The sequence below is a fragment of the Mytilus californianus genome, unplaced genomic scaffold (genome assembly GCF_021869535.1).
Source record: "Mytilus californianus isolate M0D057914Y unplaced genomic scaffold, xbMytCali1.0.p SCAF_14, whole genome shotgun sequence".
Lineage (NCBI taxonomy): Eukaryota > Metazoa > Mollusca > Bivalvia > Mytilida > Mytilidae > Mytilus > Mytilus californianus.
The window spans coordinates 9,846,893-9,859,602 of record NW_026262626.1 but is presented as its reverse complement, the minus strand read 5'-3'; the positions used below and the strand labels follow the sequence as shown (position 1 = coordinate 9,859,602).

At 32.5% G+C, this 12,710-nt stretch overlaps 1 protein-coding gene across 1 annotated transcript; it reads right to left on the bottom strand.

The window, feature by feature from the left end:
• Positions 1 to 929: 929 nt before the first annotated feature.
• Positions 930 to 11,708, bottom strand: LOC127724157 (nucleoporin Nup37-like). The gene is made up of 7 exons (XM_052231028.1): positions 11,518 to 11,708; positions 8,936 to 9,066; positions 7,982 to 8,054; positions 6,376 to 6,561; positions 5,193 to 5,374; positions 2,480 to 2,615; positions 930 to 1,176 (listed from the first exon to the last, which is right to left on the bottom strand). Exons 1-7 carry the CDS (start codon positions 11,668 to 11,670, stop codon positions 1,045 to 1,047), a joined length of 993 nt encoding a protein of 330 aa, XP_052086988.1. The 5' UTR covers positions 11,671 to 11,708; the 3' UTR covers positions 930 to 1,044.
• Positions 11,709 to 12,710: the final 1,002 nt, after the last annotated feature.

The following is a 12,710-nucleotide window of genomic DNA, read 5'->3' as shown; positions in this document are numbered from 1 at the left end:
GGTGGTCAGTTTTTATTGGTGGAGAAAGTCAGAGTGCCTGTAAAGAACCATGACCTTCTATTTTTTAGAATTATAGTCCTTAAATTGAGACCAGGAAGGTCTCAAACTCATTTTCATTTCTATGTAAATTGACCCTGTAGACAAAATATGCAAATAGCCTTAAATGACTTTTCTAAAAACATTATGATTTAATTTTCCTTTTGCAAGAATAATAATATTATATAAAGGTGACACAATTGCCAAATGAAGTTTTCTTTATATGCATTTTTGAGAAATATTTTCATATATTATTATACATGTATTACTCATCGACACTGTGTAGCATCACCACCAGATAAAGGTACCCCTGAAGCATAGAAACAATGATAGCAAAAAGTATCTATTTTAATCCCCATGCAGTAAACAACTATTCCCTGCAATTCGCCATACAATTTATCCACTTCATTTACATGAATTTCTCTGTTTAAACAATAGTTTATTTAGAAATACAGTGTTGTTCAAGCTTAAAGATGATATACCATTGTTATACGAAAACGTCAATTGAATAGTTGAAGGGTAAATGTGTTTTTAACAAGTTTGAACTTGTTACATGCCTTGTTGAACAGGTACCACCCTATCCAATTCTGACGATTTGAAAAGAGAGAAAATCAATTAAGGATCATAATCAGCCCTAAATAGTATCTACATTATTAGGAATCAGTATCACAAAACTTTACCTGTCAGCAAAACGTAGAATATAATGAAAACAAGAAGAATTTGACCTTATCTGACTTCATATTTGTTTTTTCCAACGCTTCGGGGGTACTCATGTCCAGTGGTGATGCTACACAGTGATTAAATTCAAATAAGTTAGAAATTACAGTGGCCATTGCTAAAATCGGGTTTTGAGTGAGGTGAGCAAGAAAAATAAACAAATAATTAAACTCAAATGGTGTTTTAAATATTTATTTTGATAATAAATATTTTCTTCAAGACTTCATAGTCACTTTTCTATCTCTATTTTTGTTCTTTTATAGAATATCTGCTACTCTGGCAATTTCACTGTCAGCTTGGTTGTGATCTGGCAGTCTGTAGTAAGTACACATGCACCTGTTTGTCTCCACCAACTGCTAATGCTGGTATTCTCTGATGCCAGCTCATACCATAGGCTACTTGCAGTGTTGTACTTAATGGCATCTAGAAAACAGAAAAATATCATCTTATGCCAGATACAAATATATAAAAACTATAGGATGACAGATTCATATAAGTATTATATGCTGTTTCTTAAAACTTATTGGATAAGAATTTTTTGTTGAGTGTAAGAGGTTGGGTTATCTAAAGAGCCTGCATCACATGCATTCATCTATGCTCAATTTCAAAATGGTTACTTTCCAAACTTTTTAAACTTGTGTACACTCATTAATTTCATAACCAATTAGAAAACTCTAAACAAAAATTTAGAACTTGTTCATTGAATTTTTAAACTGAACATAAATAAGTATTATATCTGGCTTTCATGCAAGTGTTTGTGTTGTTTGTTGAATGAAATGAGGCTATTATTTTAAGCAAGTTTGAAACCTTTTTGTCTTTCACTGAATGTTTCAGAATTTTTTTATTGCATATTTTGGGTTTTTTACTCTTAAGATTTTCTATTTCACTGTAGCAATAACCACCACGGTCATCGGACATAACTTTTAACACAAAATCACTGACACAGCCTAAGTTTGGTCAAAACTGATCTGGTGATTTCAGAGTAGATTGAAGCTAGTTGAGAATAAATAAACATATTCTTAAAGGGTGTCACAAAAGAATTATTTCTATAGTTTGGTCATTCACACGATTTTTCATTTTTTTTAAAGTTTTTGTCAATTCTACCCCTGGAATTATCAGACATACCTTTTAAAGTATACTCTTTAGAATGATAGTAAGTCTCGATACGTAAATTATTTTTTTAAGAGTTAAGACCAAATAACAGACACAAGGTGAAGGCAATAGCTCACACTTGCCCTTTTGGGTCAGATGAGCTTATGAGTCCTTTATTTCAAATATGTTGAAACTAAATTGCAGGATTTTCATTATCCATTGCATTTCGAATGGTGGCAAGATTTCCCAAGCTTTATACAAGAAGCAAACAAATTTCTTGATATAACCCGTAATGTAAGTCTGCTGGTTCCTTTACTATTTAACATCTTACCTGATGATGTCTGGTGCTGAATACTTTGACTTGTCTTCCTGGTCTCCCTGATGTAACCAGTCATGTCTGTCTACTGGTTTCCTTACTATTTAACATCTTACCTGATGATGTCTGGTACTGAATACTTTGATTTGTCTTCCTGGTCTCCCTGATGTAACCATTCATGTCTGTCTACTGGTTTCCTTACTATTTAACATCTTACCTGATGATGTCTGGTACTGAATACTTTGATTTGACTTCCAGGTCTCCCTGATGTAACCAGTTATGTCTGTCTACTGGTTCACTTATGATCAAACATCTTACCTGATGATGTCTGGTACTGAATACTTTGATTTGTCTTCCTGGTCTCCCTGATGTAGCCAGTAATGTCTGCTGGTTCCTTGCCCATTTAACATGCTTACAACCCTCAGTGTGTGCCTGTCTCCTCTCTAATGGCTGACTAGAAAAGATTTTTTTAAACAATAATCCAATGTAACACAAACAGAATCAGAGAGATAATTGTTCAATCTGACAGTTGGGGGAAAAAATCTAGCAAATTAATAGTTTTTTTAGAAGTTTATCTCAATCCTCCACTTATTCAATTAAAGACTTTGAAATTAGTATTTGCTGCTTCTACACTAACCACACAGAAACGAAGAGTAAGAGCAAAGACTTCATGCTTCAGAATAATGTGTCTAGGCAATGTTCATTAAGACCGTTTGTGAACTTGTGAAAAAGATTCTGAAATCCAACTTAGCATGTCAGTCTAAAATCTGTAAAAAACAGTGGTTTATTCACATAATATAGACATGTAAACATCATAAATATTCATGAAATATTTGTATTTGTACATTAACCACCTGTCAATCAATCAATCAATTAATCAATATTTTCCGTAAACAATTGTGTAACTCTGAATTAACTAAAAGTATAGGTAGCAGTATACAGTTAGTATAGGTAGTATATAAAGTTAGATTAAAAATCAAGATTGACCCTCATAAATTTGACCATCTCTTTTCCCTTGCTTTCTTATAAATTAAGCTTACTCTTTGTGTCATATATGTGCATATTTATGTAATCAGTATCCTTCATAGATTTGATTTGTAGTAGTTAAAATGGTTAAAAATAATTTATTTTTGGTATATCCATAGCAACCATTTGCATTTATTTGCTATACAATATTGCAAAAAAGGGTGGGAAGATGTGAAGATGTCACATATTTCCACAAAACTTGGCCAAAAATAGAATTTGAATCCCTTGGAGTTGTACCTTTTCTCAAACTATTTACATGTTTCTTTTAAGATATCAAATAAAAATCATATGTTTTTCATCTCATTTTTTCATAAAATTGCATCAATAGTTTGTGTGAAAAAAAGTGTATGTAAACATTACAATAATTTCTGAACCGATGGTCAGTCTGGATAGGAAAATGCGGACTGTCAAACAGAAATTCCAACATGGCCGATAAAACATGTAAAAAACAATCTTGATGTTCATATAATATAATAAAAAAAGAATGTGTCTGAGTTCATATAATATAATAAAAAAAGAATGTGTCTGACAGTCAGGGATATAACTCTATAGGGGTATTACAGAAAATAACTTGCATGTATTATTACAGATACTTTTATGAGTTATCTACTCTTTAATCCTTAAATTTACTAAATCTGTAAAAACATATGTTTGTTATTTGTAAAATAAATCATAAATATTTTTATTTTTAGTGGGCTCTAGGGAACTCTTGAAACTTTGCGCAGAAACTAAATGCATAGCCTTGATAACTAACTATTAATTCAGATTAATACATTTTTCATTAACCATGGTAAATCAATGAGACAAGGCTTTTAAGTGATTAACTTAGCTGTAATAACAAGGCTTAGTTATTAAAGGCATGAAACTTATTAAATGAGACACTTGGGAATTATTGGGAAGCTTGCGCAGAACCTCATTACATGCTCTGATCATTACTTCTTTCAATAAATTAAAATACATTGTAATTGAGCATGATCTATGTCTAAGCAAAGGCTTTGAAGTGATGTAGAGAAGCTATAATAACACCCTTTAGTTATTACAGGCATATTTGTTCTGTAATAACATAGGTGTGATATGCATGATTGGCAAACTATGGGCTGGTATATCTTTCTATATTTAAGTATATATAAAGACAGTAGTAATATCAATAGAACTTGTATACATTTTAACAAAACAAATGATGTATATTGGCCCTTTGAAACATGTAACATACATATGTTATCACAGTTCTTTGATTTTTTTGTCCACAATAACAAGCGTATGTTATTTTTCTCTAATAACCCTATAGAGTTATATCCTTGACTGTCGGATGACACAAATGCCCCTGCTCAAGCTTTGAAAATGGGACAGATGAATGGAAGGACGGAAAGACAGAAGGATGGACTGTCAAGGGTAACACTTAATGCCCCCGTCTCCTACGGCATTCCTACAGACATTAGCTTTATTAAGTATTTTAGTACCAAGGAACATTATCAAAATTTTATAAGAATTAGTCAATTCTAAGGTCTTGTAATTTAAATAAAGTTTCACCTCCAAAATTCAAAATTACCTGATGTTTTCAAATAACAGCTATATTCAATCAATTAATAAATTTATCCAGAGGTTTTTTTGAATGTTGAAATTCCATAAAAATGACAGACAATTATCAAAGTTAAAAGCCAAAGTTTGCTTAATTCCTTTGATCATACCAATTGACATCATTACCAATCCCTTAAAGTAACCCAAAGGATTTGTTCAGCCTTGAACTAATCATAATAGCGTACATCCACTTCATTTGAATTTTGGTGCATAGTTGTCTAATTGGCAATCTTTATCACATCTCCTTATTTTTATAATAATTAAATAATAATTGGTTAACTGATGTTTGAATATTCACTTACTTTTCAAATGATAGTGAGGTTTTTAGCCTCTCACTGTATACAAATCGGACAGTGGTCCATTGAAATTTTAAGATACTTGTCTTCGTAGTTCCTCATATTATACTAAATATTATGAAGTCTCTCACCTTGACCTAGACATTTGAAATATTAGCCATTCAGTGCCACATGCAGCAACAACATAATCTTCATTCATATAACTCCAGTCAGCTGACATCAATGGTGCTTGGCAACAATCAAGGGACATAATCTGTCTCTGTAAGGCTAAGCTGAATACTTTGATTATACCATTCTTCTGAGCAACTATAACCTATAATAAATTGTGAAAAGTAGCAAAGAAAAAAAGCAAATGTTCCTTAAGTAGGATCTGGACACGAATTCCAAACACTTAATATTACAAACACTGCAAAGAATGATTAAAATCGGACTTAATCTGGTTTTTGCCTTGGAGGTATAGAAGATGTTCCAAAAATTGCACTGTAGAAGATGTTTTGACGGAAAAATCAGAATCCCACAGAGTGGCTTCCTTTTGTACTTTTACATCATAATTAACTATTCACAAAGAGATATGTCTCGCCTTTTTGTTATTGTGATAGTAAAATGCAAATGTTGAAATTAAATAGCTTTAACATGTTAGCTATGCAAAATATTCAAAGTCAATGAACCATTACTGAAGTTACAGGGTCAAACAACCTCCATGGAAATGAGATGTGTCAATGCTAATACAACTGCATACCCAATATCACTGACCTACCTCTAGTGGTTCCCCATAAACTGACCTAATCTCAAACTAATCCATTGTTGAGGGGACTGTGGCGGCAGCAGTGCCTGAAAAAGCATACCTATGTCTCGCTTTTTGACTCTGTCAAGGCGAGACAAAAACATTGAAATCAATAAACAAATGACAAAATAGAAAACACAATATATATACGTTTTACCACTTCATCAAGTGTGATACAATATTTCTCCACTCGACAGATAAATTTTCAAATTTAAAACTTGAGGCTTGCCGAGCTTTTTAAATATTTAAAATTTAACTGGCAAAAATATCATACTGCATAAGATTTGGTGGTGGAATACTATAACCAATAGATGTTCTGTTGCTCTTCAATTGGTTTTTAGTGGAGTTTGCTATTGAAAGTCCTTTTAATTCTCCTTATTTTTTAACCATTTATAGCTATTTATAGTATTTCTGATCCTACCTGTCCTGGTTCTCTTTCATGAACACAAACAGACATTCTAGGGGCAGATAACTTAAAACAGCCTTTTTTTTTACCATAAAGAGCTATTAAATAGTATTTCTGTTCCTACCTTTCCTGGTTCTCTTTCATGTACACAAACAGACATTCCAGGGGCAGATAACTGGAAACATCCCTGCTGTTCCCCTTCCTTGTTCCACAGTCTTAAGGTATTGTCATCACCAGTTGATACCAGTTCCCCTGCTGTGTCAGGTATGTAGGCTATTGAGTTAATGAAGTCAGTGTGACCTTCACAAATCTAAAATATTACATATTCATTACAGTATAGTAAATATAGATGAAGGCAATTTAAATGGTTCGATATTGCTAATGTTTACTGAACACCAACAAATTTTCGCTAGAAATTAATTTTTTTTGCAACTTTTGTGGGTAGAAAAATAAATGTAAAAGTAGTTGTGGAAATAGAGAATCCACGAAAATTAGTTGGTTTACAGTACTCACTAGTATATAACATTATATGTTTCATAAGAATCTGTGCCTTTGATTGGCTGACAACCACCACTTGGCATTCCAAAATTATATTTTTTTCTGAATAAAATGCAATATTCATGACTACACAAGTCATGCTTCCCACGACAATGTCACAACAATGCATAGGAAAACAAATGAAAAGCTTGATACAACTCTTTATTTCCTGGCATCTCAATGGATGAGAATTTAGCCATGGAGGAACCTTCACCAGGACAAAACCCTGTGTCGATTGTCAAGCTCGAAAGTATTTCATTTACTATTTCATTGTAAGGGATAGTGAATAGACTGATATATTGCTTATTATATTAATTTCATTATAAAATAACTGAAATTTTCATTAATTGTCATTTGTAACAATTCCAATGTCAAGCCCGGCTCCTCTTTGTTAAGGCAGAGACATATATACAATGTATACCTGTATATATGTCTCTGTTCAAGGATGACCACAATTTATCTGTCCTGTTAACGTCAAAGTCTTTTCCTGTCAGAAGTTTCCTGAGTAGTTTTCCTCGCTATTTTGATAATTTTGTTAGGACTTAAAAATCAGTATCGTTTTTCTCACTTTCAATTCGGAAGTCACAAACCTGAGGGTACCGATTTGCAGCATCAACAAGAATGTCCATGCCCATTTTTGTAAAATAAAGATTTGTGCAAAAATTTAAAACTGAAATGTTTTTTAATAACCTGAAATTGCAAATTCCATTGCAATAGACTATGCAACAAGCATCCTTAGATTCTGAATGTAAACTGGATGTATCATTTTGATTAACTACGAAAAGAATTCAGAATAGCTATACAAAATGTTTGCATATGATCAAGCTGCTGTTAGTATTCATGTATTTACTATTACACTTATTAAGTGATTCACGTTGATCAATAATTGTTATACTCATGTTATCTGACATTACGATTAAGAGTCTAATCTTATACTCGTTTAAAAAGGGGGAGCAGATTGTGTAATCAGAATTTTACAGAATACAAAAAAGTGATTCTGTTAAAAATCATTCTGACTTGTGTTAAATGAATCACTGTGAACAATCCCCATCAGGCGTGTTCTTAACTTACTGGTAATCACCTTTTGTATTCTGTACACCACATTATCTAGGAGTGTTGCAATCCTGACTCAAAAGTAACATGAACTACAATTTGGTTAAAACAGACAATACCATATAAAAAAAAATTCCTACCTGACAAGTATTGTCTCCTTTCAAATTTGCAGAGACTATCTTTATTTTCTTGTCACTTCCACCAATTGCAAATCTACATAAAATAAAGACATAGGAATGAATTTTTTTAATATAGTCAATTGTCATGTGGATTAAAAGAATGTTTACATTATGTCCTAGGACACAGTGCCAACACTTTCACCATTTGTCTGAGTGTAACAATGTTTAGAAAAAATTTTGGCACAACTCAACATTGTATAATTCTTTTTAACTTCTCCATTTTAAATCTTAGTGGAAAAAGTTATTGCAACTGTGATTCATTTCAAGGTCACATACATTAAATAGGTCACATTGATAAACGTCTTCATTTTATATTAAAACAGTAAAGTCCATGTTTACAAATTGTTTTGCTGTTGAAAACCTAATCAATCACTCTGAAAGAAAATGCTTAGATATACTTTTTTTGCCTTTCGTGGTATGAAGTCATTCTGGTGTATTTAATTTCAATCGTATATATATTAAGTTCACAACTTAAATAATTAGTTTGACCCTGCCATACCTGCATGTGCCTATTCCACGACAGGAATCTTGTGAGTGGTTGTCTTTTGTCATTTTTGGTAATTTCTTGTCGATGGCAGATCTTTGATAGTGTCTATTTATAAATTCACTTACTTTTTGTTTTAATTCCTGGTGCTTTAAATTTAGAGCTCAACATATTGAAGAGATAACTTTCTTTTTTTGAAGACTGTTTTTTTGAACTCAAGTTGTTTTTATGTTGTTTTTTTTGTGTTGATGATGTATTTTCTCAATGACTTGTACCTCACTCCTTCTTTTATTCATGTTTGTAATAAGTCAAAACTAATTTTTCGAAAAAGGAGGATATCATACAGCTGCCAAAAGTATTAAATAGGAATTGGCATCTGAAATTCTATAAAATGGTTTTTAAATAATCAATCTGTAATCTTTTAATGTAACCTGATGAAATCTTCCTTTTCTCTGGTCAGAAATGTTGTTTCTGGACACCAGGATATAGCTGTGACACGAAAACCATTTTGAAAATCAAATATTGACCTCCATTCAAAATCTTCCCCATCTGGTTCTTCTTTCTTAAATATATAATTCAAAAATCATAAAAGTTTTGTAAAAACTACAGTTATTTCAAAGCCTGGGTGGTCGTTTGTAGTACTTTCATGGAAAACCCATTTTTACATCATCAAGTAGAAGTTGAAAATGCTTCCAAAGGATTCTAGAACACTTCACAGGTCTTAAAATAAGCCAAAATCACAAGAAAAACAATTATAAAAGTGGGAATCGCAAACAAATGCGGTGAATACAGATGTTCTTATAACATGTTAAATCTAGAAAAATTAAGTTCTTCATCATGCAAATCATGAAACAATTTCATCTGAAGATGTCATTAAAGGAGACGTTACGCAATTTTTTTTTTTTTTTTAAATAAATATTATTCTTAAAAACATGTTTCATACAATTTTGCTGGTCAAAACCTGATCAATTAGCATTTTATAAGTCAAAGAATCCAGTGCTTATCATATTCAATGATTTTTAATTTATAAATAAATCATGTGATTGTGCTTACGTCATAGGTTACATGCTTAGAAAATGTCTCAAATTTGATGATGTTGATCACTTTTATGCACTATCACACAATGGCGCGATGGTACTGACATTTGTTTTTCCCAATACAATGTTACTGCCAAACTAAAGACAATTGACCTCCTTAATTTGAGCCATTGAGTGTGGAAAATAACCAAGAAAAAGACTTTAATTCTACTGCTTTGATAGTCTTGTGGTAGCATGTTTGACTCAAGTGCGGGAGGTCTTGGGTTTGAACCCAGGCAGGGTCAGACAAAAGACTGAAAAATTGGTATTTGTGCTGTTTTTTAACCAAGCATTGAGTATTCCGGAGTAAGCACAGACTGGTTGGCTCAGGGTCAATGTGACTTGGTCAGGTGACATGTCTTCCTGCAAACTGTTACCTTGAGAACTAGCATGTTAAAAATCCAGTCTAGTACAAAGGGGAATTGCTATTTAGAGTGTTGCATGTTGCCTGCTGCATGGTGCAAAAGGGGGGGGAGTGTATTTTGAAAATGAATAATAACTGGGCCTGGTAAGATCTGAAAAATAAATAACTTTGCACTAGACAGAATAAAAAATGAATATCTACAACACAAAATGCAGGAAACAAATGTGTACAAAAGTGAAAATAAATTTTCTCAACATTGCTCAAGGTGAAGCCACTGATAAAAATAATCATGAGTAGCAACAAATGCTTGAAGCACGAGATGTTTCTCATTTATCATTGTGTTGTTGGGTTGTTGTCTCAATGACATCTCTCTCCTACATTCCATTCATTCATAATATATATCAATTATGTATATTATCAAATTCAAAACAGGGTGGACATGATCATTCATTGGCTGTGTCAGATCAGGTAAACGTTCATTTGTTGCGCCCACTTGTGGTATTACTTTGTTTTTCACAATGAACATTTAAATGCATGGGGTCACCAAAGGTTTCTCACCGCCTTAAACCAAATAATGATCTTTAATATTTTTGTTATAGTAATAACTATGCTGTTTATGGAAAGTAACTCGGGTTTCCATTGCAGAAGAATATTATTAAAGGAGATATCAGTATGTGTGAATGAAACAGTATCCAGGCAACATAAATAGCTATATAACTCCATGACAATAAATAAAAATACAGAAAAAGAAAAGGTTAATATATATTTGTCAAATTGAAAAGATTTTGCCTTCAATGCAGCTGACCTGTTGGTTTAAAGTTAGAATTAGCAATGAAAAAATTGAGTACAATGCGGATTCAGCCTGGGGGTCCTTTTCCCAAGAATTACGCCCCTTTGAAAATCCTGGATTCAACATTGGAGTAGGATATCATATTTCTAATTTATTAAGTCAGATAACAAATGCATTGTGGTTCATTGTGTCGATTGGTCAGTTTATCATGGACATATTTACATTTTGTATTTTTCAAATTACTTTGGAAATGTATTCTGACATGAGACTTCTGGTGGTACTGACCTTGAAAGCAAAATCTTTTTATTTCTACTATTTTACATTTCCTTTTTCTGTATATTTTTCTCATGGAATTTCTTTAGTTTGTTTGTGTCACTGGGATGCTGTCAGTGTCAGGCTCCTTGACATATGCCCAACATCTCTGGCCTTTAATATCATCCTTAACATGTATGAAGTATTTGCCACTGGACATTAAGCATTTAACAATCAGTCAGTCAATCTCCTTTAATTATATTCTACAGTAATCAAAACCCTATAGTTCTTTCCTTTCCCTAAACTGTATAGTTTTTTCTACAACAAAACATGCAACATGATCACCAACATGTAACATGCATATTAGTCAATAATTTTCTGTACAAAGTCGGGTTCATATTCATATCGCACTAACATGTTCTCATCATAAATATGTTAAACTGCCATACATCAATCTTAAAACACCCATAAAATTATTATTTTAAAATTCATACAGTGAAAATATGCAGATATGTACACGAGTTTGTTTACCTCCTGGTCAAAAACGCATTGGTAAATAGATACTCTTGAATTTGTTCCTACTGCGAGCAAAGTAGGACACCATTCATAAGGTGCAAATTCTACAACATTTGCAATATCATGGCAAGGAATAGAAAATGTGGAATAATCGTTGTTTTCAATCATCCCGCGATTTCATGTGTGAATTTTCCAACCTTCTACACAAAAGACCATCTACAATTTATCTGAAGACCAACAGTAAAGTAACTTTTTTATCCACTGCAACGTCCATAAATCATTATGACAATAGATAAATAAGGAAGTCCAGCAACACAGTACATGTAACTTACGTGTGCTTCTGTGGTTTTGCTTAAACCAGAGTCAAAATATCGATGGAAAAAAGAAAGTTAAGAAGTCGATAGAATCCTTCTTGTTCAGCAAGATGTCGACCAAAGCAAAATTGGAAATCATCCCTGCGGTTCCTAAATGTTGAAAAATGTAAGGCTGGTGTTATCAGCTGTATATGGAAAAATGCTTGAACGAAACAGATTGTATATTCAAAGCCTGTTATAAAGCTAAAATGCTATTGGATACATACATTTACAGTATCACCGTACAAAATTTTCAAATAGACAATTCCAAGTCTAGGGACTAGAGGATTTAGAACATTTTCTTGTAGTGTGCTCCGCTCTCTAAAATGTAAGAGATTTTTTTATGAAATTGTGGTGCCAAGCATTGACATGGATGCCTGGTCTGATATCTGAATTAGCAGCTTTAAAATGTCACAATTTATTTTGGACTGCAGTCACTTTATATGGTTTTCACGGTTACAGGAAGCAGAAACTTATTCAGTAGACTCTATAACCAGTAGCTTGTGTTATTCCCTACATGAGAAGAGAAACGCTCTGCAAGATACATCCTAGGCTTTAAGGATTACTAAACTCATAGTTAAAAACTAGTTCAAAACTGTAAAAAGTTGTAAATTTTAACAAAATTTAATATCTAACTAATTAACCAAATTGATATTGGTATTGGTGGAAGAAAACAGACATGTTAAATTCTGTAACATAGATAAAAAAAAAACAATGACTGGAAAAAACCCAGGTATTCCTGATAGAGGATGGATTTACAAAAGGTACATGGTAACATGGGCGTTGGGACATAATATTCACAGGACGAGATTAAAAAAATATGTAAATAATTTAATTTTGGATGTAACACGTCTT

Bases quoted from the DNA above. Each gene is read 5' to 3' on its own strand.
- LOC127724157 (XM_052231028.1), bottom strand. From the start codon at position 11,670: ATGATTGAAAACAACGATTATTCCACATTTTCTATTCCTTGCCATGAT. The intron at 6,562-7,981 runs GTAGGAATTTTT...GTAATATTTTAG, and splicing joins AAGGAGACAATACTTGTCAG to ATTTGTGAAGGTCACACTGA. The intron at 5,375-6,375 runs GTAGGAACAGAA...AATTTATTATAG, and splicing joins ATGAAAGAGAACCAGGAAAG to GTTATAGTTGCTCAGAAGAA.